Source organism: Gavia stellata, chromosome 9 (genome assembly GCF_030936135.1).
Source record: "Gavia stellata isolate bGavSte3 chromosome 9, bGavSte3.hap2, whole genome shotgun sequence".
Classification (NCBI taxonomy): domain Eukaryota; kingdom Metazoa; phylum Chordata; class Aves; order Gaviiformes; family Gaviidae; genus Gavia; species Gavia stellata.
Genome location: NC_082602.1, coordinates 25,231,671 through 25,255,008, shown reverse-complemented (window position 1 = coordinate 25,255,008; position 23,338 = coordinate 25,231,671). Strand labels below are relative to the sequence as shown.

The window sequence follows — 23,338 nt, the reverse complement described above, 5'->3', positions numbered from 1 at the left end:
CCACGACTAGTTACTGCGTGTGCGTTATGGCGCGGTGACGTCACGGCCCTGAAGGTCGCACCGCCCTTCGCGGCCGCGCCATGCGCTACGTGCGCCTCCGCCCGCCCGCCGCTTTGCGCATGTGCGCCAGCCCCCACCCTGGCCGCGCGGGGAGGGGCGGGACGGCGCCGGTAGCGTCAGTCGCGCGCGGCAGCAGCGGCGGCAGCGTGAGGAGAAGGCGCGCGCGCACCAACCTCCCCTTAGCTCCGCTCCTCCGCCATGGCCGCCTACCGCCTCGTCCTCGTCCGCCACGGCGAGAGCGCCTGGAACCTGGAGAACCGCTTCAGCGGTTGGTACGATGCCGATCTCAGCCCCGCCGGTCAGCAGGAGGCGCGGCGCGGCGGCGAGGCCCTCCGAGGTACCGGTGGCCGGTGAAAGGAGGGGGGGTGTAGGCCGTGAGGGGGGTGTGGGATGCGGCCTAGTGCGGCCGCCTCGGGCCTAATGGGGGTGGCTTAGGGGCCCTCCGATGCCGGGGGGGGGGGGCCTCCGGTGCCGGGTGGGCTCTAGTACAGAGGGGAGAGCCTCAGGTACCGGGGTGGGGAGGGGTCTCCGGTACCGGTCGCGTCCCCGCCGCCGCCGGCCCGCCCTAAGGAGCGGGCCGGCGGCGGCGGGGACGCGACCGGTACTGGCGCGGTGAGGCTGCCGCCGTTGGCCCCTCGCCGGTTGTGTAAGGCCTGGCACTCACCTTCCCGGTCCCGTCCCTCCCCCCCCCCGCTTCCCTTTTCCCGGTCTTTTCCAGATGCCGGCTACGAGTTCGACATTTGCTTCACCTCGGTACAGAAACGGGCCATCCGTACCCTCTGGACCGTCCTGGATGCCATCGATCAGATGTGGTTACCCGTTATTCGGACCTGGCGCCTGAATGAGAGGCACTACGGGGCCCTCACCGGTTTGAACAAGGCTGAGACGGCGGCGAAGCATGGCGAGGCGCAGGTGAAGATCTGGAGGCGCTCGTACGACATCCCTCCACCTCCCATGCAGTCTGATCACCCCTTCTACAGCACCATCAGCAAGGTAAGACCCGTTGTTCTCTGTCCGCCTGGCTAGGGGGCTCCTAAAAGCCACCTTAGGTCTCTATGATGGGGTCTGGCTTCCTCCACAAGGTCTCTGCCTCTGTTGCAGCAGCCAGGACTGTCATGCGTGGTATTGGGCTGAGTTTGTCCTGCTCCATCCCTGGGGAGTTGAACCCCTGGGCATTGTACGGACAGATTCAAAGCGGAGGGGATAATATCTCTGTTAATCATTAGTCCTGTGACCTGTGTTTGCGCTGATGTTTGCGCTGGTCTCTTTGCTCAGAGCAAGCAATGTGCAGATTTCCCTAGGAGGGTTTCAGAGCCCTAGCTGTAGCAGAGCACAAGCTCAAACCTCAAAGGTCCTTCTTTGCTTTCAAGCTCAGCTTTGCCTACATGTAGCAGGTTCCCAGGCAGAGGATTTGGGGTGGGGGGGATGAAGGCCCTGCCACTGCCTTCTCACGCTGCGTTGGGCTGCTCTGTGAGTGTGGCCATTCCCCCAGGACCGTCGCTACGCTGACCTAACAGAGGACCAGCTGCCAACATGCGAGAGCTTGAAGGACACCATAGCACGGGCTCTGCCTTTCTGGAACGAGGAAATTGTCCCTCAGATCAAAGAGGGCAAGCGAGTCCTTATTGCTGCCCACGGCAATAGCCTGCGTGGGATTGTCAAGCACCTGGAAGGTATGTCAGCCCCGCAGGGGTATCACCGGAGTCTCCCTGCTGCCCCAGCTGGTGCTGTGTGAGCAGGGCCACAAGTGACGGTGCCTCTGTGTTTGCAGGCATGTCGGAAGAGGCCATCATGGAGCTGAACCTGCCCACTGGCATCCCTATTGTCTACGAGCTGGACAAAAACCTGAAACCCGTCAAGCCCATGCAGTTCCTAGGGGATGAGGAGACGGTGCGCAAGGCCATGGAGGCCGTTGCTGCTCAGGGCAAGGTCAAGAAGTGAGGGCAGGGAGGAGGCTAGCACATAGTAGAGCCCCCCGCCGCCCCCCACCCCTCTGTGCACACCCCCCACAGCCGTAGGAACTTGGAGCTGCGGAGCTGGAGCAGCTCCCCTGGATTAGGCCCATTTCCTCAGGACCAGGCTCCCCTCTGCAGACAGCCTGGGGGCCCAGGGGCGAGGGGCCGTGCACACGGAGGTCTGGTGTGAAGGGGAGCCCTGGCTCTGCCAGGCAGCGACCACACACCTCTCCGCGCCAAGATCCCAGCCCTTGGGCCTTGTCTGCAGGGGGATGCGCTGAGCGATCCCTTGCTACGCCAGGCTCCTCTGCTTTGCTTCCTGGCAGCTCTTGTCACCTGGTTGCTGTAGTTTTGTTGCTTGATTTAGTCATCCTGGGAGCAGTGGGGCAAGCGCAGCACAGGCAATGACCAAGATGGGTACCCCATCCCCTCCTGGGTGTGTGGCACAAGGACTGGTTGGGTAGACACTGAAAGGGTTGTATTTTGGTGCATGTGGTACAGCACCCAAGGGTGATACTCGCAACTCTGGACCTAGCTCTGCAGCCCCTGCTTTAACTTACTGCCTTTGGACAAGGGCGAGAGAGGGAGCGGGTCATCTGGAGGTCTGCGTTCGCCACATACTTCCCCCAGCCGAAGCCCATCCTAGTCCTGCTGGTGAAGCAGGTGCCATTGTACCCCATCCCACGTGCATGTACCTGTTGCTGTGGCTTCCCCCTCTGCCAGCACCGTGAGCCTGGGCTTCCGTGGGGTCAGTGTTATTGTTCGACAATAGCAGTTGTCTTGTTCCAGTTCAATAAAGAGTAAAATGCACTAATGGGGTGTCGGTGCTTTCCTCTTCCACCTGCTCCTGGGCGCGCGGGGCTGCCTGCCTCACCCAGCACCTCCCTCAGGCTCCTGTCACCCGTGCATGCATGAGGCAGCAGTCGCTTCTGGGTGCAGACGGGGGGGATGCAGAAGCCATTCTGGGGGAGCAAAGCACAGCTCTGCAATCCCTGCCACAGGGCAACGCCCTGCTGCTCCGTGGTTTTAAGGCTCTGGGTGCAGCACGCCCTTGTCCCCACAGGCAGGCAGGGCAAGTATGGCCTGAGGAGATGAGGCCTGTACGGGTTATCAGTGCAGTGACAGGGAGACAAGCTGTTCTCTATGCTTGACACCAGCGTGGGGAAACCAAAGTAAACCAAAGTGGCGAGGCGAGTGCCTGGAGCCAGCGCCACCCAGCCGCAAACTAGAGCTCTCTGCTGTTCACCTCGCTGCGGCAAAGCCGCTGGGTTGTTCCCCTTCCCCGGCAGCGGGCTGGCAACACGTGCTTCCTCCCAGCCGCAGTGCTGGGGAAGCTGTCCCCTCAACAGCCCCGCTACGGCAGCCAGACCATTGGGCTGCAGGCAGCCGCAGGCACCCCTCTGGGCTGTAACTGAGCACAGCACGGAGCTCTCAAAAAATATTTATTATCCACATATAGAAAATCCATCCTGCCAGTGAAAACCCATGCAGCTGTTCCAGCCTCTTGCATGCGTGGAGGAAGCTGGAGCCCAGGGTCTGCTCTGGCCCCACAGACCCCAGCCCGGCAGCCCCTCACCCTACAGGGTCCCCGCACCCCCTTGGGGGCTGCTAGGTCTGCAGGAACTGGGGCTGCACGCGGGCCACCTTACGGAAGTCCTTGGTGTGCGTTCGCGGGCACTGCATCTCGCACCAGCTGATGGGCACCATCTGCACCCCTAGGGACACCAGATGTCAGGGGTTCCCCTTCCCGAAATTGCATTCCTCCATGTGGAAAGGGAGGAGGCCGCATCAGCTGCCCCTCAGGTGGGGATGAGGCAGAACTGTCCAGGCCCGGCCCCACGGCCCGTCCCTACCTGCCTCGCTGCGCGCCACCACCACGCCCAGCTCGTTCTCTGCCGTGCTCAGCAGGTAGTTGGACTGCGCGTCCCCCAGCGAGATCTGGTTAGACAGGGGTTAAGGGAAAGGCCTCCCCGAGAGGACTCGAGCAAACCTGCTGTCCCCAGCAGCGCAGGCCCTCCTGGCGGGAGGGGAAAGGATACGACTTTCGCCAGGACTATGTCACCGGGGCGGAAACTCTTGTACACTTCTACCTGCACGGGAAAGAGCAGGCAAAACCGCACCGCGTGTTGGGGTGCTTGTCAGCGGCGGGACAAGTGCCCCGCACCAGCAGAAAGAAGGAGTGTGGGTGGCTGCACCAGCAGAGTCACCAGCAGCCCCTCACTGACCTTATCCTTCTCCGTGGCTCGAATATCTTCTCTCCTGAAAAAGGAGACAGGGATCTGAGCACCAGCAAGCAAAGGCAGCTCTCCAGCCCGTGGCAGGAGCTGCCCCAGCCTCCCTGGGTGCTTGCCAGGACTTGCTGGACACCTGCCCAGTGCTCGCGGCAGAGCTCCTGCCAGGGCAGCTGGCTTCGCCCCCAGAAAAGCCTTCCTCCCCCCTTGAGGATGAGGCGCTCAGGCACCCTGTCCCATGGGGAACCCAGTCCTCTCCCTACCGTATGGTCCCCCGGAAGGTGGACTTCAATGGTGTGGAGCCAACATACAGGATGTGCACCTTGGCAAAGCGGGAGTTAATGCTGCAAACCTGCCCGAAGGAAAAGGGGAATCAGCACCAGCACAGGCCTGCTCTCACCCCAGCGCATCCCGCTCCAGGCAGAGAGCCGGCAGGGTGCAGGCAGGACAAAGCTGTATGCAGGGAGCTCATGTCTCACTCAGCCTCCTCCTCCTTGTGACCAAAGTAGCAGCAGTGGAGGTGGGACACCCGGCAGTGAGCCAGGCAAGGAAGATGATACTTGTGCAACTCAAGACCTACGAATAAGGCCGAGACATGCTGTGACCCCAGTCCCCCTCCCACCATCAGGACTGTAAGGAAACTAATCCCCTGGCTGTGCCACCCTTCCTCCGAGCTGCCCCAAGCGCTGCCCTCCAGACACCCTGCCCCAGAAAGAGTTCTGGAAGGAAAAGCAAAGAAACCCCCCCCCTCAGCCCAACTCAGCCTCGGGGCAGGTGGCAAGGGCAGGGAAAGTCAAGAGGCAGGTGTCCCCCATGCCAATATTTGGCTTCTTTATGAGCAAGGGACCCAAGTGAGCTATTGGGCTGCCTCTGTCCTGCTAGGAGTTGTGCAGAGGGTACTAACGAGCCCAGGGGCTCCTCAGGTCATCCCACATACGTGCAGGAAGAAAGGTCAGCACAGGGCAAAGCACAGGCTGTGAGGTTTGCCATTGCAGCGCACTCTGGCGCCCTACCTTGCATGTCACCACAGCCCCCACATCAGGCAGGAGCTGGGACTCGGCGTCTCTCACCACCGACACGACAGGCAGCTGCAGGGCAGCAGACACGAGGGTTAGCTTGGGGCATGGCCCACACACAGGATCACGCGGGACCAGGCCCACGGCAGGCACCATCAAAGCCCAGTTCCCCGACCGGGAAGGGGCTGCGCAGCCTCAGCGCGCGGCTCTGGGGAAGGGCAGTGCGTGCCACGGCCGTACTCACTCCGCTGTCCTCGCTCCTCTTCTCCAGGCAGCCAGCCAGCGAGGAGAAGATGAAGCCGTGCCGGGTGTAAGTCCCGCTGCCAGCCGTGGCTTCCTCCGCGCTGCACAGCCGCTCGCCTAAGGGACGGGTACTCAGGGACTGTTGCTGCCGGGGCGCCGTGCGTCCTGGTCCCTCTCCAGAGGTGCCAGGCTCCGCACCGCCCCGGGCACGGTGCCTATTCCCGGCCGGCCCCACGCGGCAGGGCAGGCCCCCCGGGTCAGTCCCTTCCTGCACCCCTCGGTGTAAGGCCCCTCCGCAGAGCCCCATCCCGCGGCCCGTCGGCTCCAGGCCGCCCTCTCTCGTACTTCACTCCCTCCCCTATCCCGGACAATCCCTAGCTCCAGGAGTCCCCTCTCCTGCCCCGGGCACACCCCCACCCCCCCGGGCTGCCCGGGCGCGCACTCACCGGGGACACAGTACCGAGCGGGAGGCGCCATGTTCGCTACCGGGAGTGCGCCCGCAGAAAGCCCCCAGCCTATTGGTCCTCAGCAGCAAGGCCACGCTGTAAGCGGAGCGGCCATTGGTTCTCTCCTATCCGGCACAGAGCGTGGGCGCACTGCCCACTGGGAGTTGTAGTCCAGCGCCGGCAGAGGGCGCTTCCCGGCATGCTCTGCACGGCCGGCGCGCAGGCGCAGTGCGCGGGTTGGCAGGCGCTGCCTTGTGGGGCCGTGAGGGCGGCGGGCCGCCGGGCATGGAGGCGGCGGGCGGCGGGGCGCGGGCGGCAGGTCGGCAGTGCCGGATGGGACGGGACTGTTGCTGCGGGGTGTCATGGGCCTGGGAGGGGCTGTGGGCCTCCAGGGCACTGGGGGTGCTGTGGGGCTGGGAGGCGGGCGGGGGGGGGGGGGGGGCGGTGTTGTGGGCCTCGAGGGGCTTGGGGTGCTGTGGGGCTGGGAGGCAGTGGGGGTGTGTGCTGCGGGCCTGGAGAGGCTGAGGGTGCTGTGAGGCAGGAGGTGCTGTAGGCCTAGGAGGCAATGGGTGGTGTGCTGTGGCTCTGGGGGGGTGGGCTATGGGGCTGGGGGGGATGCTGTGGGCCTGGAGGGGCCAGGGGTGTTATGGGGCTGGATGCAGTGCGGCTGAGGGCTTTTTGCTGTTGGTATCGGTAGCCTTTGCGTGATGGGGCCAGGTGCCAGAGAGTGCCTTGGTGCTGTGGGGCTGGGTGCAACTGAACTGGGGGAGCTGGGTGTTGGGGAGCTGGGCGCCACTGGAGGGTGCCACAGGGCTGGGTCTGGGCGGCTGGACCCGGCAGGAGTAGGGCCCTGGCTGTGCCTGGGGTAGGGCCAAATCTAAGGTCCCCCCCGCGCTCGTTGCCTGTGGTCTTGACTGTGCTGGTGGTTGCTGTCCCATCCCTGTGGGCTCAGTGCTCCACTGCCATGTGGGAAGGGCCATGGACAGGGTGAGGGCTCGAGCCCCAGTGCCTGACTGGACCAGGGAGGGTGCATGGCTCTGCTGGAGCCTCATCATTGTGGCTATGCCACTGTCTGCAGGCAGGTGCCTGGGGACAGAGCTGGGTCCTGCCTTGGGGCAGGCTGGCTGCCTGCCTCCCCTGTGGACTGCCTGCTCAGCAGCTGCCAGCTGTTTTGGTGAGGAAACCTTTCTGAGGGGCAGGGAGGTGCTGTGTGTTTGGAGGGGAGGGCTGACCCCAAGACCTGCTGCTGGCTGCAGCATTTTGTCTCTTACCACACCAAAAACATGGGGACAGGTGCCACCCAAAGGCTGCACAGCAGGAAGTTGTTGCTCCACTTTGCACCTGATGTGTTTCAGAGGAAAGCTTTTGGCACAGTCAAGGGGAAACATGGGGAAGGGTGTGGCACTGGGGTTTGTATATCCCACCTCTCCCTTACCAGGGTACAGGAAACCTGGGCAGGAGCCATACCTCTGACCTGGGGTGGGCTAGTGGGTCTGGTGTCCTTGTCTCAGCTGCTCCCAGCCTTAGGGTCAGTCCCCCGCTCATCTGGCAGGGCAGGGGGGAGCCTCTGGCTCCTTTGGACAGCCCATCTGGATGCAGCTCCTGCCCTTACCCTCCCTGCTGCTCCCTGAGGGCTGTGCAGCAGGCACGGCAGCACAGGGACCCTGTCCCTGCTGGAGGCACTCTGCGGTGTGACACCACTGCCTGGCACCATGCCGAGGCAAGTGCTTGGCCCAGGCTCAGAACGTGCCTTGGCAGGACCCCGGGGCAGCCTCGCTGCTTAATATTGATGGGCCCTGCCTGCATGGATGCCTGGAGGCCCCAAGCCTGCAGATCGTTTTCACAGCTGCTGGGGTGGCTCGGGTTCCTTCTTGCTCCCGGCACTGCTCTCAGGTGCAATGAGGGGCTCAGTGGGCAGGGGAGCATTTCACAGCATCGCCTCGGCCTGGGGCTGCCCCCGGACTGCTAGTTTGCCAGTACTTGGCATTGTCCAGGGTTGATACAAGCAAGGGAAAGGGGGAAAGTGTTGGGACTCCTGGAGTGGGACTGTGAGGTTGGGAAAGGTGCACGGTGGCCTCTATGGCTTAGTCCAGAGGTTGAGGTGAAGGGAAGTAGCATGCAGGCTCTGATTTTCAGGGATGAGGAGAGGGACTAGGGGAGGAGGGCTAATCCTGGCCTGGCTCCTTTGCGTAAGTCTTGTGTGGGTTCCCCTGTTCCCAAACCTGTTGGGAAGGGCTGGGTCTGGGATCGTCCCTGGAACTGGCCCAGCATTCTGGATGCTGGTGCCTTCTCTGGTTTCCTCTGAGTCAGACTCTCCGTGTTACTCCCCTGTCCCCCTCCCCGCTGGGAAAGATGAGATGGGACTGAAGAGCATCTGAGCCCAGACGCCCAGGGGCCTGTGCCCCCCACTCCACGCAGGGAGCCATCCCAGTGACAGCGGCTCCACAGCCTCCAGGAGTCTGGGCTTAACTTCTCCTGCTCTGCATGCTTGTGCAGAGCGAAGGAGAGGCCCCTGTCCTGCTGTGCAGGCAGGTGTCCAGCAGAGTCGGCACAGGGAGCTGCGCGACTGGCATCAGCACGTCTGGGAGGGGAGACCCTTCCTGAGGGGCAGCCAGGCAGCAGGGTGGCCTGCCCATGCTGAGCTCCTCTCCCCCCAGGCGTGGCGTGGCAGGGATGAGGAGCCGGCAGCGGATGTTTGCAGCGGTGATGCGCCTGCTCCTCAAGTGCCTGCGGCTGGGCCGGCGGCGGCGGTTTAAGCTGGTGCGGCAGGCAGAGCAGCTGTGGCACTACGGGCAGCTCTGCCTCCGCTCCCTGCTCTACAACTCCTTCACCAACGGCGATGTGGTGCTTGACTCCCTCTTTGAGCCCGTCTACTGGCTGGTGGACCACGTCACCCGGTGGTTCGGTGTGGTAAGTACCCTCACTGGGCAGGGGGGCACCCGGCTCTGGGGGCTGGGGCGAGCGTGCTGCTGGGACAACTGAGTCTCAGGGCTTCTGGGACAACTGAGTCTCTAGGTGGGAAGGGAGTGGGGACCTCAGCCTGTGGTTCAGCTTGTTTTCCTGTGGTGGTATCCTGCCTGTGTGTCTCCCCAGGCAGCATGGGGCAGGTGCTGCCTGCTCCAGTGACCCAGGCCACATTCCCATAGGTGTTTGTGGCACTGGTGATCGGGCTGACGAGCTCCATTGTGGCCATTGTGTACATCTGCCTGCTGCCCCTCATCCTCCAGACCTACACGCCTGCCTGGATCTGCTGGCACCTCGCCTATGGACACTGGAACCTCATCATGATCGTCTTCCACTACTACATGGCCATCACCACCTCGCCTGGGCACCCACCACAGGTGAGGCACCGACTGGCAGCTCAGCCTCTCACAGCTGGGCACCGGAACAGCTAAACCAGCCTGGTGGCATCGTTGCAGGAGGCTTCCTCCAGGTCAGGGCATCTAGGCTGGGCAGTGCGGGGAGGGGAGGCAGGGAGGCCGCAGGAGAGGTGAGGAGCATGGGGAGCAGGGGACAGGTGCAGGGCTTGGGTGCACAAATCTCTTCTGACCTGTGCGCAGGCCAAGGACAATCTTACTGGCGTCTCCATCTGCAGGAAATGCATTGCCCCCAAGCCGGCTCGCACCCACCACTGCAGCATCTGCAACAGGTAGGGCTCCCTCCCTTTGCCCACTGCAGCACTCAGGGCAGCCTCCCGGACCCCTCTCCTTGCCCCCTGCCATGCTGCAAGATTGGGGCCCCCTCCCCTCTGCTCTGCCGGCTTCTTGCCTCATCTCTCGCACAGCCCACAGGGCTGGGGGGGCTCCCTGCCCCTTCCCAAACATGGTGCTTGCGCTGGCACTGACACGGGCGCTGCTCTCCTCCCTCCCAGGTGCGTGCTGAAGATGGACCACCACTGCCGTATCCTTCTGCAGTACTAATTTGTGGCACTCTCCCAGGGGGAACTGGCCCTGCTTCCCCCTTCTCTCCCTGCTCTAGTCCTCTCCTGAGTCAGCCAGCACAGGGAAGGGTGCTAGGGGTCAGGTGCAGAAGAACCACCCTGGTCCCTGGGGTGGGATTGGACCTGTGGCCCATCACGGTTACTCACCTTTAACCCCAGAGGCAGCCTGGCTAAACAACTGCGTGGGACATTACAACCACCGCTACTTCTTCTCCTTCTGCCTGTTCATGACCATGGGCTGCATTTACTGCAGCATCAGCGGCTGGGAGATGTTCCGGGATGCCTACGCAGCCATTGAGGTGAGCAGGCAGGCCCTGGCCCTCACCCTGCTGTGCACCGAGGCTGCCTGGGCTCCCCGGGCTGAGCTTGCAGAACAAGGCTGGGCCAGGCCTGGCCTTGTGGTGACTTTGCTTCCCCTTACCCTCCTCTTGCGAGGCCCCCAGCTGCCCTGGTCCTGCGGGGATGAGGGGGAAGGGCCCCCTCCTCTGAGACACGTAACTGGTGCCCTGTTTTCCATCCCCCTAGAGAATGAAACTGCTTGAGAAGGAGAGACTGCAGGTGGCTGCCAACCAGGTGGGACATCCCTGCCCCCCAGCTGCTCCAGGCAGTGTGGAGCGGAGCTGCCCTGCAGGCTGGGTCCTGCATGGGGCCTTGCTCTCAAGGAGCACCCCACAGCCAGAACCAGCCCCCAAGCTCATCTCATGTGTCAGAGAGCTGGGGCTGTCTGGGCAGCTCTGCTATGGGCACTGCCTCCAGCAGCTTGGGGTCTGCTTCCCTGTGCACCCAGCTTCCAGGGGCTTTGGCTGGTGGCAGCTGCTTGGCATGTGCTGCTCAGGCCCTGCTTTCCTGGGGAAGCTGCAGCAGTGCACGCACATCTCACCCTGAGCATCGGCTCTGGTGTGGTGCAGTGTCCTCACCAGTCCCACAGCCGCTTCCTGCCCTCTTACCTCCAGCCCACTGCTTCTCACCCGTGTGCCAGCTCTCAGGTGTCTGTCTGTCTCGTGGCTGTCTCAAGCTGCCTCCCCATCACCCTGGCTGTTGTGTTGGTTCCAGCCACAGTCCTTCCTAGCTGTCCGAGCTCTGCATCAGTGAGGGGTGCAGCAGTCCCCTTGTCTGGCTTCAAGCTATAAAGCAGCTTAGGTAATCCTATCCCCCTCTGGTCCTTTTTCAGACATACTACCAGACCCCGCCACCCACCTTCTCCTTCCGCCAGCGAGCTTTCCACAAGAGCGTGGTCTACCTCTGGGTCCTGTGCAGGTAACGGGGCCCAGGGGCTGGGAGCGAGGGTGCTGGGGAAAGCAGTGTGCAGCCCCCTGACCTGTGACATTGCTCATCCTCTATCTCCTTGGGGCTGGGCTGGCTTGCTCTAGCACAGAGATCCCTGCCCTGCCAGATTTGGGCCACAGAAGAGAGATTTGAGCTCTGTGTCCCGGGGGATTAGACCAGCCCACCCACCTACACGCCTGTGGGTGTGGGGAGGCAGCCTCAGCCCACTACAACTGCTGTACCAGGGGAGGAAGGCAGGCCTGTGTGCCACCTGCTGTCCCTTGGTGTTCCCAGCTCGGTTGCATTGGCCCTGGGTGCCCTCACGCTGTGGCATGCCACCCTCATCACCCGTGGGGAAACCAGCATCGAGCGGCACATCAACAAGAAGGAGAGGCAGAGACTGCAGAAGAAAGGCAAGGTGAGCCCAGCCCGTGGAGCAGGAGGGCCGGCTGGGGCAGAGCCAGATGTGATGTAGATTTCCTTGGCCTGCAGGTCTTCAGGAACCCCTACAGTTATGGCAGCTGGGATAACTGGAAAGTGTTCCTGGGCGTGGATGTGCCAAGGTAAAGCCCCGGGGAAACCCCTGCCCAGGAAGGTGGTGGTTCAGCAGTGTGTGGGGGTGCTGGGACACTGGGGCTCTCCTTGGGCAGCTGGGACAGAGCAGGACAGTGAGCATCCCATGCTGTGCGCTGCTGCGCACTTTGCAAGGCAGGGAGGACCTGGGCATCAGCTACTTTGTGGCTCCTCAGCCCTGCCCCGTGGCAAGCTCTGGCCTACTCAGCTCCCCTTTGCCAAGAGAGTCCCAGCTAAGGAGCTCAGCTGTTGTGGCAGCTCAGGGACACGGGCCGACAGCTGAGAAGCACCGAGACTTCAGCTTTTTGCTGTGGCCTCACTGCTCTCTCCACAGGCACTGGCTCACCCGTGTCCTGCTGCCCTCTCCTCACCTGCCCCACGGGACGGGCCTGAGCTGGGACCTGCCTCCCTGCGTGACCAAGCAGCGCACGCCGCTCCTGGCCATCTGAGGCCCGGGTGCTGCAGACGTCCCTCCCTGCAGGCAGGGGAGCGCACAGAGGACTCAGTCCACCACCGTGGCTCCCTTTGGCCGAAGTGCCTGGCAGAAGGCAGGTGCTGGCACACACCACTGACCAGAGTCAGGGTCACAGGCAACTCTTTTGGACAGTGTCAGTGCCTGGATGCCTGCTCTTGTGGCTCCTTGGTGGCTGCAGGCAGCCCCAGGGGAAATGTGGCAGAGCTACTGCTCCCCACTCCAGCTGAAGGTGCTAGCACAGGTGCAGCCCAGCTTGCTCTTCAGCAGGGCTGGGTGCAGAGGGTGGCATGCCTGCCCCCCAGGCACTCCCCAGGGAGCCTTTTTAAGACCATCCAATAAATACTCTTTTTTTTTAAGGGAGCCTGGCTCTTTTCCTTGGTGGGGGGGCACAGACTTCTGGAGGCAGGGGAGGAGAAGAACCCCCACAATTCCCCAAGCTGGAAAAAGGAGTAAGGGCCTGTAACCAGTGGCAGCTTTAGCTACTCAACATAGGGAAGGGCACTGGAGTCCCAGCCTGGGCTGCACAGAGACACCCTGCAGCATTACCAAAACAGATATATTTTATTTCTCTGGCGCGCAGGCCTGCCCTCTCCATCCACATGTGGCGAGTCTGTCCGTCACTGTCCCTGGCTACAGCAGAGGCTGGGCATGCCACAAGCAGCACAGCTCCTTCTCCTGTGGGTGCCAGGAAGAGGGCAGGGGTGCTGGGAACGTGCTGCAGTGATGGGTGCTGTCTGCCGGCCCCCACGCTCCAGCCCTGGCACTCAGGGCAGTACTGGGCTCCAAGGGTCCATGGCATTGGTTGGATGGCTTGGCAGGTTAGCGGGGGCCCGGCCCGATTGTCGGTCAGCACAGGGAGGGGATGCAGGGTGTTCACCTGCCCGGGCTCCCCAGCAGGAACCTGTGGGGACAAAGATGGTGCATCAGTGATATCCCCAACACACCAGTGCCCCTGCAGCTCCAGCCGCATGCACTCACCATTCCCCCCGTGCTGCTACTGCCTCCTTCCGCACCAGCCTCTTCTTGTCATCCAAAGGCTTGGCCAGCGCCCGGATAACTCGGGCCTTGTACGGGAGCAGCTATAGGACAGAAAGGGCTTTTAGTGAGAGAGCTGGGTGCTGACTGCCCTCCAGGAGGAGGTTTGGGACACCCTTGCTCCTCTACACGCTGGAGCTAGCAGCAGGCCGCTGCAGGAGCACTTACCGCTGTTGTGGGCAGGCTGGTAAGTGCATGGGCACAGCGCAGGGCGGCGATGCGGACAGCCTGGAACAGACAGGGGTGAGGGAAGGGGCAGGGGCGGAAGAGAGGGGCATGTGGGGGGAAGGAGGGGGGGCACGTACCATGGTGGGGCTGGAGGTGAGGCTGAGGAACTTGGTGACCAGTGTGTCAACGTGCAGGCTCATGATCTGGGGAGCTTCAAGCAGCAGCGGCTGGAGGCAGCTCAGCGTGGAGAGCTGCACCACGCGGTCCGAGCAGGACAAGGCCTCAAGCAGGAGGGAAAGCAGCTGCGGGTGGGGAGGACACAGGAGACATGAGTAACTCCCAGCTGTGCACTCTGCGCTGCCACAATCCCCCCTGCCACCAAAGCTGGGTCTCACCGTGGGCAGCTCCGTCACCAGCACGGGCTTGGGGAGGTGGTTGAGCACATGGGACAGGCCCTTCAGGTAATTGGCCTTCACATCTGTGGAGAGCAGAGATGGTTGCATGCAGCCAGGGGAAGGAGGGGACACCAGCTTGGGTCCCCTGGGTAAGGGGTCACATGGTGGCAAGGCTGGGCTGGGGGTGGCTGCTCACCGGGGCCAGCCCCGTGGAAGCCCTGCACCAGCTTGGGGACGTTGTCAGTGAAGAAGCGCTGGCGGAACATGATGCGCACGTCAGCGTGGCAGCCCTTGTGCAGCACGTCCGGGGACTCGGCCATGAGCAGGGAGAAGCCGTCAGCCGCGGCGGGGCCCAGCTCCGCATCACCCAGGAGGCCCAGCAGCTGTGAAAGAGAGAGCCCTGAGAGAGGGCGCCCCACTGCTGGGGGTTCCCAGATGGCCTTAGGGGGAGTGGGCAGGCTCCTCAGACACACCCAGCCCCACCGCTGCCTACCTTGTCGGTCAGGCAGGAGCTCAGGGGGTGGTAGCGCAGCACGAGGGCTTTGGTCACCTGTGCAGACAGAGCGGAGTCAGTGCCAGGCTGGCCCCCCTAGCTCTTGCTCCCTCCCGCACCCAGAGCAGGCCTTACCCAGAGCAGCAGGGTGAGCGCCTGCATTCGGCGTGGCCCCTCCGCAAGGCTGGGCTCCATCCTATTCACTGCAAGCTGCAGGATCTCATCCAGCTGCTGCCCTGGGGACACAGAAGGGACAGGCTGAGCCATTCCCCTGCCAGCAGTGGGCAGGAACCCATGGCATCCTGCCCAGCCCCCTTACCCGCCGGGTGCTTGTTCACTAGCCCCGCAAAGCACTTGGCAGCTGTAGTAGCCGTGAAGGGGCAGTTGCAGGAGCAGCTTAGCGCCAGCAGCTCCCGGAGCAACCGTTCCTGCTGAGGAATTGCCACCTGGAAGAGACACGGAGCGTGTTACAGCCTGAAGCCACAGCTGCTCCCTTCTTCTGCCCATGGAGCTTGCTGTAGATCTGGGCAGGAAGATGCTCAGTCAGGGGCCCTTCTCCACCCTGCACCCCACCAACTTACGTTGCGGGGCAAGGAGCAGATGAAGGCCATGAGGAGGATGACCAGGCGTCTCTGTGCCTCCAAGCACTCCCCATCCTGCGGGGGAAGAACAGCACCCATGTCATTACGGTCCTTGCTGTCAGCCTGTGCCAACACCCTCATTCTCTGCCCCTGTTCCAGTACCCCAGCTCCAAGCACTCAACACACCTCGAAGGGCTGGAAAGAGCAGGGATAACTGTTCTGGGGCAGGAAGGAGACCTCTCCGTCCAGAAACAGGGGCACCACATGAGACACACTCTGGGCAGCCAGCCTAGGAGAAAGGAGACATCGCAATGTGCTGCTTTGGGAGGGTCACCAGAGAGCTCCTGAGTACCTCCCAGGAGGCACAGGGTCTCCCTGTACAGACAGCAGCAGGGGGGATGAAGCCTGCCCCCTCCCCATGATGGAGTGCCCGGCATCCTGCCCCAGCATCACTCACTCGGGGCTCAGGTGAGTGGTGGCAGCGCTGATGACTGGGACCATGGCAGCCAGCACCTCTTCCTCCAGCAGTGCCTTGCCCAGCAGTGGGTGAGTGCTCTCTGCAGGCAGCAAGAGGAAAGGGACATGGTGGAGCCCGCTGCCCAGAGAGAGGAGGCAGGCACAGCCCCCTGACACACACCGGCCCTAGGGCAGGGCTGCTCCGCCTCTGGCAAGGGGCAGCAGGGCCCGCAGTTGCCGGCGGGCGGCAGCAGCAGCGCTGGCTGCAGGATCAGGGACCCCAAAGGGCCCAGGGAGCTGCCTGCTCTCCCCTCTCCCACTCCAGCCCGGCACCTACCTTGCATGGCAGCCTGCACGGCCATGGCCAGCAGGCAGGGCACCACCGTCTGGTGGTAGTACCAGCAGCCCTCCGCATCCTGCTGGCACTGCAGGGCCACGCGGTGCAGGCTCTGGCACACAGAGACCATGTCTTGGGCGTTCCTGGCCTCGCTCCCTGCAGGGCACAGTCACCGTCACATCAAACAGACTCACATCAAACAGACGCAGCACCCACCCACCCGATCTGCACCTGGATCTGGGGGCAATGCAGCCCTCCCTATTTCCCCTCCACCGCTGGGATTCACATCCCAGCCCTGGGCTCCTCACACCACTGCCATCCCCACTCCTGCCCAGCCATCACCAGTAACGGAGGTAGCTGCTGTGCAGACGTGCTCCATGGAGCTGCCTGCTGCAGGCTGCGTTACCTTTCTGCACCTTCTGGAGATGCTGCAGCAGGACAGGGACGGTCTCCCTCACGATGCTGGTGTGGGTGGACACAGCTGCCAGGGCCTGCAGGCAGCGCTGCCGCAAGGAGCAGTGATCATGGGAGCTCTCCTCCTCCCGCTCTGAAGAGGAAACACACCTCAGAGGGGTGCTGGGGTGACCCCAGGCCCCCTCAGCCAAGGGCATTCAGGGCCCAGACCCTGCCAGGGTGGATGACCTGAAGCAGCACAGCAGAACTTGCCCATGCCAGGCCCAAGGCACTCTGCCCGCTCTGTGGCTGGGCAGCTCCTCCACACAAGGGTGATCCTGGCAGCACAGCCTGGTTGCCAGCACCAGGCATGGCCTTCCCTGTGCCAGCACCACAGTGCCTGTGCTGGGAATCCCCCAAGGAGAGCCACTGACCCACACCATATGGCACAGCCCCACTGCCTGGTAGGAGCCAAACAGGGATGGGACAGTCTTCACCCCAAAACCAGACATCACTCCCTTCTCAAGGCCACCAGACTTACCTGACTGCAGCTCCTCTTCAAGCCTGGGTACCATGCGTCCAGAGAAAACCTTTGGGTAGACAGGGGCCAGAGATCCAGCTGCCTCCATTGCTGCTTTGCTGCCAGGGGGGAAGAGAGTGGGAGGAGTGATGTGAGCACTGCAAACCTGGGGCTGCTTGTACACCAGTTGCACAGATCTGGGCCAGAAGGTGCCTCCAGAAACCCATTTCTCAGCAACCTGCCTTTTTCACCCTACTGGCAGGCAGAGCAAAGCCCCCTAACTTTGACAGGCCCATACTTTCTATTTTCCAGCCCATAAATGGCCTGGTTTATCCCTTTGCTCTTACATCCACATGGTCTTTTAGTTCAGACAGTTCCTGTGCCTTCCCCCAGACTACAGCCCCTCTCTGCAGCAAAGCCAGGCTTTGTTCCTCTCCCCAGTGCATGGGTGACTGCAGTGGCACCAGCCTGCCCCTCACCCGCTCTGGGAATCCTCCTCACGCAGAGAAAGACGGATGAGGTGATCCACAACCAGCTCCAGGTCGGAGGGAGACAGGAAGCCTGCAACAAGAGCTGTAGAGGAATCCTGCCCTCGGCCAAAGGCAAAGATGCCGGTCTTCTGGCCAGCATCCTTCCCCCTCATCCAGGCTAGCAGCAATGCAGCAGTGTGCCAAATGCCAGAGATACAAGGTGCCCAGCACAAACAGGCAAGAGAGAGACCAAGTGTCCCTGGAGCTCACGGCCTGGGTAGAAAATGCTGCCACTGCTCCTGTGCACCTACAGGCAGCAAGCAAGGGCATCCCGGCAGCCACATGGCACCATGTCTCCCAAAACAGGGTAACACCTCCCCTCTGCCTCCCCAAGGGAAACAAGGCACCAACCTTGCAGGGAGCCCAGGACAGTCAGTGCCCTGATCCCGACCAGCTGCAGCTGCACACTGGGATCCGTGAGCGCTGAGAACACCACAGAGCAAATCGGGGCTTGGAGTGACAGCAGAGTGCTCTCATCTAGAGAGAGGCATTGAATCACTGCCTGCGCCTGGCTGTCACTGCACAGCCACCACCATGGCACCCTAACAGACCCTTTCTGGGGCCCTGCCAGTTGACACCCAACCATGCAGGGTCCCTGGGACATGGCAGGGCGTTGCACATGCAGCCACCTAGGTCAAGTGAGCTCTCCTTCTCTGTGAGCATACAGGATGGTGAGGTCAGAGCCAGCAGCCCCCTGGGACACAGGTGCCTCCAGAGGTACCAGCCAGCCTCACCTTCTTCCACATGTCCCCACTTCTGCTGCAATTCCAGGAAGCCCAGCAGCATTTCCAGGATTGTCCTCCTCTGGCTGCTCTGCAGGGACACAAAGGCATAACCCAGATCACCATCACTGCTGTGACACAGCTATGCCTCAGCCCACTACTGTCCGTGACTGCAGAGCCCAGGGTGCCCCTCACCTGTGGGTGCTTGGTGTACTGCTCCAGCAGCAGGGGCAGGACGCTGCTGGTGACACGGTGGTAGGCACGGAGGGAGGCACCTGCTGCTGCCTGCAGGAGTTTGGCACTTGGCCACACCAGCTTCATGTCGGGCTCGCACAGATGGTGCCTGCAATCTGAGATAGGCTGGGCGTCAGCTGCACCAGCAGAGCTCCCCTGCCTTGCGTGCGGGGATGCAGCTGATATCTGGGCTGGGACGTGCTGCCAGGGCGCAGCTCTGAGCTGCAGCACAGCCTCCCTAACAGAGCTGCTTCCCCCAGCTCCAAGTGCACAGCACAGCCTTGGATGCCCCAATCCCAGCAGAAAGGGAAACAACTCAATCCAACAGGCATTTCCTACTGTGCCTCCTTCTCCCCTCTTCCTGCAGCCAATTACCTTAGAGAAACCAACAGTGGCTGTGAGGGCTAGAAAGAGAAGAAAGAGGCTTCAAAGAGAACAGGAGGGCAGATCTCTAGCTAAGAGGATGCTTGCAGGCCTGGCTGCTCAGGGCAGGGTAGGTCTCTCTGCTAGCTACCTTGCAGGATGCTGCTGAGGAAGGTATCCAGCAGATCCTCGGTGTCAGAGCTGAGCACGGAGCAGGAGAGGCAGGCAGAGAGGGCATGCAGTGCAGCCAGGCACTCCGCCTCAACCTTCTCGCTCGCTGTCTGGAACACCTGCAGGAGAGGCCATCAGATGAGCTAAGCTCCGTGCTGACCCCAACCGCAGGCTTCACAATCCCAACGTGGGCTGAAGGGCTCAGGCTCCCGCCTCACTTCCCACATGCTTTGAACATGCAGCGTGGCATATCCAAGCCCCAGGGACATGCTGGCTTGTCCCCCCACCTTTCAGCTGGGGCTCTCCAAGGCCACACGTGGGGGCTGCTGGGAGATATGGGGCCTGCCTGGTCTGGCTGTCAACTCCTGCTCATCAGGAGCCCAGCTGTGGTGGAGCATTTGTTAGGGGCCCTGCAGTACTCACCTCCCTGCGCAGGGATGACCAGAGGCTGGGGAGGAATTCCTGCAGCTCCTTCTGCCCATAGATGGCACAGCAGGCAGTCTGCAAGAGGGAGCCAGGAGAAAGCATCAGAGAGAAGCCAGTACCGGGAAGACACAGAGCAGGGACACTGCCCATACTGGCAGCCTCATGCTGAACTGCATGAACCACCCAAGGGAGACAAAAAGAGGAAAGAGTGATACAGACCAAACTAGGACCCTGGAAATTGTGGCTCTGCAAGGGCGAGTCTCTGGCGGGCAGGGAGAAGGGCTCAGAGGTGGCTGGCAGCTGCTGCTGCTACAGGCCAGCTGTGAGCTGAAGGGAGTAGGAGACCCCTCCTTACCAGAGTCTGCAGGGAGTCAAGCTTGGCACTTTGCAGGTCTGAGTCCATCTTCTCAATGAGCAGAGGGAGCAGGAACTGCAGAGGGAGGCACTTAGACTCAGCCCACCCTTCGCACCACCTTGTCCATGACCCTGCAGGGCTGCAAGCTCAGCCTCTGCCAGGAGAGCAGAGGTGGAGGGACACCTGCAACAGGCAGCCCCTTCCCAGGGTGTCAGTGTCAGCACCCTCCCCATGTCAAGTCCCAGCAGGAGACAAGGCTGCCCTAGTGCAGGCTCCTGGTCCCAGTTGCTCCTGTCCCACAGAGCCACAGCAGGAGCTGCAGCACTACAAAATGCAGCCTGTGTTCAGGGAGCAATGGGGTGCTCAAGAACCCCCTAGGAGCTTCCTACCTCAGCAAATTGGGGCGTGGAGGCTAGTACAGCCCGGAGGCTCAGGATCAGGTCTTCTCTCTGGATGCCGTGAGGGTCATTGGGGGGCTGGAAAGGAAGCAGAAAGCAGGTCACCCACCGGTCAGAAACCTCCCAACCCAGCCATCAGCTGAGGCTGCATCACCTCATCTCCAGCAAGACAGCAGTGATGCCAGTCACTGCAGTCAGCTTGGCACCGGCCTGTCAGCCTAGGTACCACACCTCGCAGCTCAACACTGCCCAGCCAAGACTCTTGCCCACCCTCTCCTCCCATTCCCTGGAGGGGACACAACCCCCTGAGAAAACACCAGAAGGAATAGGCTGTGGCACTGGGCAGACTCACTCACTGGAGTAAAATCAATGGGGAAGTAGCAGGACGTAACTTCAAACAGCTCCTCCACAAAGGGACCTGCAGGGAGAGGAAAGAGGGAGTCAGCAGAGATGCTGGGCAAAAGAGGCACAGCAGCTATGCCTAGTACCCATGATAGGCTGGCTCTGCAGCTCCTAAAGCATGTCAGGGACCACCCCAGCCCTGGTCAGACCCAAGAGCCATCCCTCCAACAGCTCAAAGAAAAGCGACATGTCTCCCAGTCAGGTCTGCACAGCAGGCACAGGCTCACCCAGGGCATAGTTCTTGGCAATGAGATCACGCACAATCTGGAAGGCCACCAGCAGGTTGCGGGGATCTTTCTCCCCGTCCATCACCTGGATGAAGCCAAAGGTGAAGTCAGCACCCAGGCCCTTCAGCTCTGCAGAAAGAAGGAGCATGAGCAGGTGCAGGACACCAGACCTCACCAACAAGGCATGAAATCCAGGGAAGTGGTGGAGTCACCATCCCTGGAGGTGTTCAAGGAACGTGTGGACAAGGCATTGTGGGACATGGTTTAATGGGCATGGTGGTGTTAGCTGATAGTTGGACTTGATGATCTTACAGGTCTTTTCCAACCTTAGTGATTCTGTGAAATCAGCCCAGTTTCCCCAGCCCTGCAGCCCTTCCATCTCTCCGCAGGCGGAGCCACAGAGCCCTCGGAGAAGGTGAAAGTCAGCTGTTTTCCCAGCCGGGACAACCGCAGTAGTTCTGGCATCCACTCCCTCACCTTCCTCCCTGGTGCCCATGAAGTTGGTGATGATGCTGTAGACTGTGTGGCGGTCCAGCTGCAGCAGGGACTGGAGGGAGGAGCAGAGCAATCAAAACAAGCCTCCACACATGGCAGCACTGCTGCCTACCACCCAAGAGCAGCACATGCCCTTGAGAAGAGGGCAGGACCCCCAGCAGCTCAGCTGCTGCTTCCTGGCAAGCAGATCCCATTTATCACAGGCAAAGTGCACACATGCCTATGCAAATGGCACCTGAACATGACTGTGTCCATCACTGCATGAATGCATCATCACAATCACACCAGGGCCACACAGGCTGCCCAAGGCCCTGCCAGCATAAACAGTCTTAAATTGGAGGAGAATCTGGGGGCTGGGGGCACTTAAACACAGCCTGAAGAATAGAGCAAAGGAAATAATTGCCCCAGGGCTGAGAGAAGAGAGGACAAGGGCCAAACAGCATCCTTGGCTGCCGTCTGCCTCTTGCTCTCCAGTGAGCCATGCTGTCTCTAAGCTCTGAGGAAGCACTGCACTGTTGCTGAAGGATGCCCTACACTGCACTGCTACTGCATGTGTTCAGTCCTCAGGGCAGGCAGGCCATCCCGAAACCCAGGCAGTGGGGAGCAGGAATAGAAGGATGGGAAATCGCATTGCTCACCTGCACATGTACCTCCTGGAAGATGGCTTTGAGCACAGACACTGCTAGCCCTGGGGACAGCACCTCACACATGCTCTGGGGACAGGAAAAGAAAAGCAAGAATAGAAAACCATGATGGCAGCCTCCAGAGAGAGAGCTCACCACCCCCGCAAACAGGACAGGACAAGATGCCTATTATCTGTGCTGCTCTCCAGGGCGGCCAGGGAATCCTTGCCCCAATACCAGCATGGAGCAGGAAATCAAGGCAGTTTCCTCTCACCTGCCCCTCTGCAAGGGGCACAGCAGGAGCACAGAGGAGACAGGGCAATGCTGCTGGGCAGGAGCTGACAGCCCAGCTGGGCTCTGCTCGACATACTGCTCCAACCTGTACCCAGGTGTTGCACCTTCCCAGCACCATTCTGGAGCACATCCCGGCACTGCAGGCTGGGGGGCACAAGCTCACCAGTGCTCGGAGTCCCTGGAGCACCGAGGGGATCACAAGATGATGATCTTGCAGCCGGTTCTCATAGAACAGGACCAGATGCAGCACTGTCAGAAATAGACACCAACATGTGTTAGCCCCAAGAAATGCAGCTGCCGGGTACCAGCCCCAGCTCTGCCAAAAGCAGCTGCCGGATGAACAGCAAGCATATCTTGCACTGGAGAATGGGATTAACTGCCACTGTTAGGTGCACCCACCTGGCTCCAATGCCTTCGCCCTGCCCCCATGAGCAACCGTAGTCTTACGGCAGCGGGGCAGCACCCACCTCTGGCCACTGCAAAGGTGCTGGAACTACCCAAGAGGCATTTGCCCTGGCCTGTCCAGGCAGGTGGGTGCAGACACCAGCAGTGAAGCAGCAAATGCCTGCTCAGCGGAGGCTGGAGGATGTTGTGGGGTGGGGCACAGGGCTGGAGCAGAAGCTCCAGCTTCCCTGCGCTCAGCTTCACAACACGTTCCCGGCCCCTGAGTCACGGCCACGGGCGCCTGCACACCCCGGCCCTGGGGAGTGGCAGCAGGAAGCAGACTGGAAGAGCCGGCTAGCAGCATCCTGCGCCCACAGCTGCTGCAGAAACTCACCCCCCCAGGAGGCAGCCTGACACAGTGCTTGAGAAATGAACTGCGTGAGGAGGGACACGAAGGGAGACAGGGCTAGCTGGGGGCTGGGGGTGTCATAGCAGCCATCAGCACCCTGCTGGGGAGCTGGCTCTGCCCACCCTCCTCCAGAGCTCCTGGTGACGTGGCTCTAACCCAGCTCGCACAGCTGCCCTGACTCTGCCAGGCATCCCCACTGAACCTCCCCACCTCCAGCTGCCCCTCTGGAGCACCCCAGTCCCCATCAAAGTCATCACACCTGACTCCAGCTACACCGGTAGCTAGTCTGCATGTATTCTCTTTGCACAGCTGCTCTCGGCCCTGCCTGGCACCAGTCTGGGACTTACAGTGAGCCAAACACCAAGGACTAAGCATCTTTTACTTCCATCCCTCCCTTCCTCCACCTCACTTACTAGCTGGGTCCCCCAGTCTTGCCAGCCTGCTGGCACAGGTTCAGCTACCCATCAGCAAGGCCCCCAGTCAAAGTCAAAGCTTGGTAGCACTTACTGGCTTCCCCCACTGCCAGCCAGTTGCTATGGGGCATTTAACACAGCCAAGCCTTCTCCTTGCCTCCACGAACAGGCATCTTGCTCCCCCCACCCCAGTCCTCCACTCCACACTCATCCTTACACTGATCTCCCCTCCTCCCCAAGCCCCAGGGTTCCCCCAGAGTTGTGTGACTCGATTTGTGAATGATGGTTTTCCTGTGCTGAATCACCACC

At 61.6% G+C, this 23,338-nt stretch overlaps 4 protein-coding genes across 9 annotated transcripts; 2 read left to right on the top strand and 2 right to left on the bottom strand.

Moving 5' to 3' along the window:
• The first annotated feature begins 194 nt into the window (after positions 1-194).
• PGAM1 (phosphoglycerate mutase 1) lies at positions 195-2,825 on the top strand. The gene is made up of 4 exons (XM_059821129.1): positions 195-397; positions 779-1,053; positions 1,553-1,733; positions 1,832-2,825. The coding sequence occupies exons 1-4, from the start codon at positions 259-261 to the stop codon at positions 1,999-2,001; spliced, it is 765 nt and encodes a 254-aa protein (XP_059677112.1). The 5' UTR covers positions 195-258; the 3' UTR covers positions 2,002-2,825.
• Positions 2,826-3,450: 625 nt separating this feature from the next.
• EXOSC1 (exosome component 1) lies at positions 3,451-5,985 on the bottom strand. 3 transcript variants are annotated; one of them, XM_059821288.1, is made up of 8 exons: positions 5,952-5,985; positions 5,507-5,622; positions 5,260-5,334; positions 4,510-4,598; positions 4,241-4,274; positions 4,055-4,105; positions 3,869-3,953; positions 3,451-3,730 (listed from the first exon to the last, which is right to left on the bottom strand). In XM_059821288.1, exons 1-8 carry the CDS (start codon positions 5,980-5,982, stop codon positions 3,624-3,626), a joined length of 588 nt encoding a protein of 195 aa, XP_059677271.1. In that variant the 5' UTR covers positions 5,983-5,985; the 3' UTR covers positions 3,451-3,623. The 3 variants fall into 3 exon arrangements, with proteins under 3 accessions (XP_059677271.1, XP_059677272.1, XP_059677273.1); XM_059821289.1 differs by lacking the exon at positions 5,260-5,334; XM_059821290.1 differs by lacking the exons at positions 4,241-4,274; positions 4,510-4,598; positions 5,260-5,334.
• A 2,661-nt stretch (positions 5,986-8,646) lies between these two features.
• ZDHHC16 (zinc finger DHHC-type palmitoyltransferase 16) lies at positions 8,647-12,549 on the top strand. The gene is made up of 10 exons (XM_059821146.1): positions 8,647-8,861; positions 9,098-9,292; positions 9,512-9,600; positions 9,823-9,851; positions 10,057-10,190; positions 10,417-10,464; positions 11,063-11,148; positions 11,452-11,575; positions 11,650-11,720; positions 12,065-12,549. The coding sequence occupies exons 1-10, from the start codon at positions 8,658-8,660 to the stop codon at positions 12,177-12,179; spliced, it is 1,095 nt and encodes a 364-aa protein (XP_059677129.1). The 5' UTR covers positions 8,647-8,657; the 3' UTR covers positions 12,180-12,549.
• A 479-nt stretch (positions 12,550-13,028) lies between these two features.
• On the bottom strand, positions 13,029-22,072 carry MMS19 (MMS19 homolog, cytosolic iron-sulfur assembly component). 4 transcript variants are annotated; one of them, XM_059820908.1, is made up of 28 exons: positions 21,987-22,072; positions 21,545-21,619; positions 20,889-20,958; positions 20,412-20,540; positions 20,139-20,200; positions 19,774-19,860; positions 19,385-19,459; positions 19,027-19,104; positions 18,584-18,722; positions 18,031-18,185; positions 17,848-17,926; positions 17,465-17,590; positions 17,063-17,144; positions 16,605-16,702; positions 16,077-16,217; positions 15,671-15,826; positions 15,335-15,434; positions 15,064-15,166; positions 14,878-14,952; positions 14,616-14,742; positions 14,432-14,532; positions 14,297-14,353; positions 14,000-14,186; positions 13,804-13,886; positions 13,546-13,710; positions 13,409-13,468; positions 13,184-13,284; positions 13,029-13,106 (listed from the first exon to the last, which is right to left on the bottom strand). In XM_059820908.1, exons 2-28 carry the CDS (start codon positions 21,614-21,616, stop codon positions 13,079-13,081), a joined length of 2,736 nt encoding a protein of 911 aa, XP_059676891.1. In that variant the 5' UTR covers positions 21,617-21,619; positions 21,987-22,072; the 3' UTR covers positions 13,029-13,078. The 4 variants fall into 4 exon arrangements, with proteins under 4 accessions (XP_059676891.1, XP_059676892.1, XP_059676893.1 ...); XM_059820909.1 differs by having other exon boundaries at positions 17,063-17,156; positions 21,987-22,020; XM_059820910.1 differs by lacking the exon at positions 19,385-19,459 and having other exon boundaries at positions 17,063-17,156; positions 21,987-22,020.
• Positions 22,073-23,338: the final 1,266 nt, after the last annotated feature.

Bases quoted from the DNA above. Each gene is read 5' to 3' on its own strand.
- ZDHHC16 (XM_059821146.1), top strand. From the start codon at position 8,658: ATGCGCCTGCTCCTCAAGTGCCTGCGGCTGGGCCGGCGGCGGCGGTTT. The intron at 9,852-10,056 runs GTATCCTTCTGC...CCCCAGAGGCAG, and splicing joins GAAGATGGACCACCACTGCC to CCTGGCTAAACAACTGCGTG. The intron at 11,149-11,451 runs GTAACGGGGCCC...TGGTGTTCCCAG, and splicing joins TACCTCTGGGTCCTGTGCAG to CTCGGTTGCATTGGCCCTGG.
- MMS19 (XM_059820909.1), bottom strand. From the start codon at position 21,616: ATGTGTGAGGTGCTGTCCCCAGGGCTAGCAGTGTCTGTGCTCAAAGCC. The intron at 18,186-18,583 runs GTAGCTAGCAGA...AGCCTATCTCAG, and splicing joins CCTCAGCAGCATCCTGCAAG to ATTGCAGGCACCATCTGTGC. The intron at 17,591-17,847 runs GTGAGGCTGGCT...GCCTCTCTCTAG, and splicing joins GTGGGGACATGTGGAAGAAG to ATGAGAGCACTCTGCTGTCA.
- PGAM1 (XM_059821129.1), top strand. From the start codon at position 259: ATGGCCGCCTACCGCCTCGTCCTCGTCCGCCACGGCGAGAGCGCCTGG. The intron at 398-778 runs GTACCGGTGGCC...GGTCTTTTCCAG, and splicing joins CGGCGGCGAGGCCCTCCGAG to ATGCCGGCTACGAGTTCGAC. The intron at 1,054-1,552 runs GTAAGACCCGTT...CCATTCCCCCAG, and splicing joins TCTACAGCACCATCAGCAAG to GACCGTCGCTACGCTGACCT.
- EXOSC1 (XM_059821288.1), bottom strand. From the start codon at position 5,982: ATGGCGCCTCCCGCTCGGTACTGTGTCCCCG. The intron at 5,335-5,506 runs GTGAGTACGGCC...GCTGCCCTGCAG, and splicing joins AGAGGAGCGAGGACAGCGGA to CTGCCTGTCGTGTCGGTGGT. The intron at 4,599-5,259 runs GTAGGGCGCCAG...TCCTTCGGGCAG, and splicing joins GGGCTGTGGTGACATGCAAG to GTTTGCAGCATTAACTCCCG.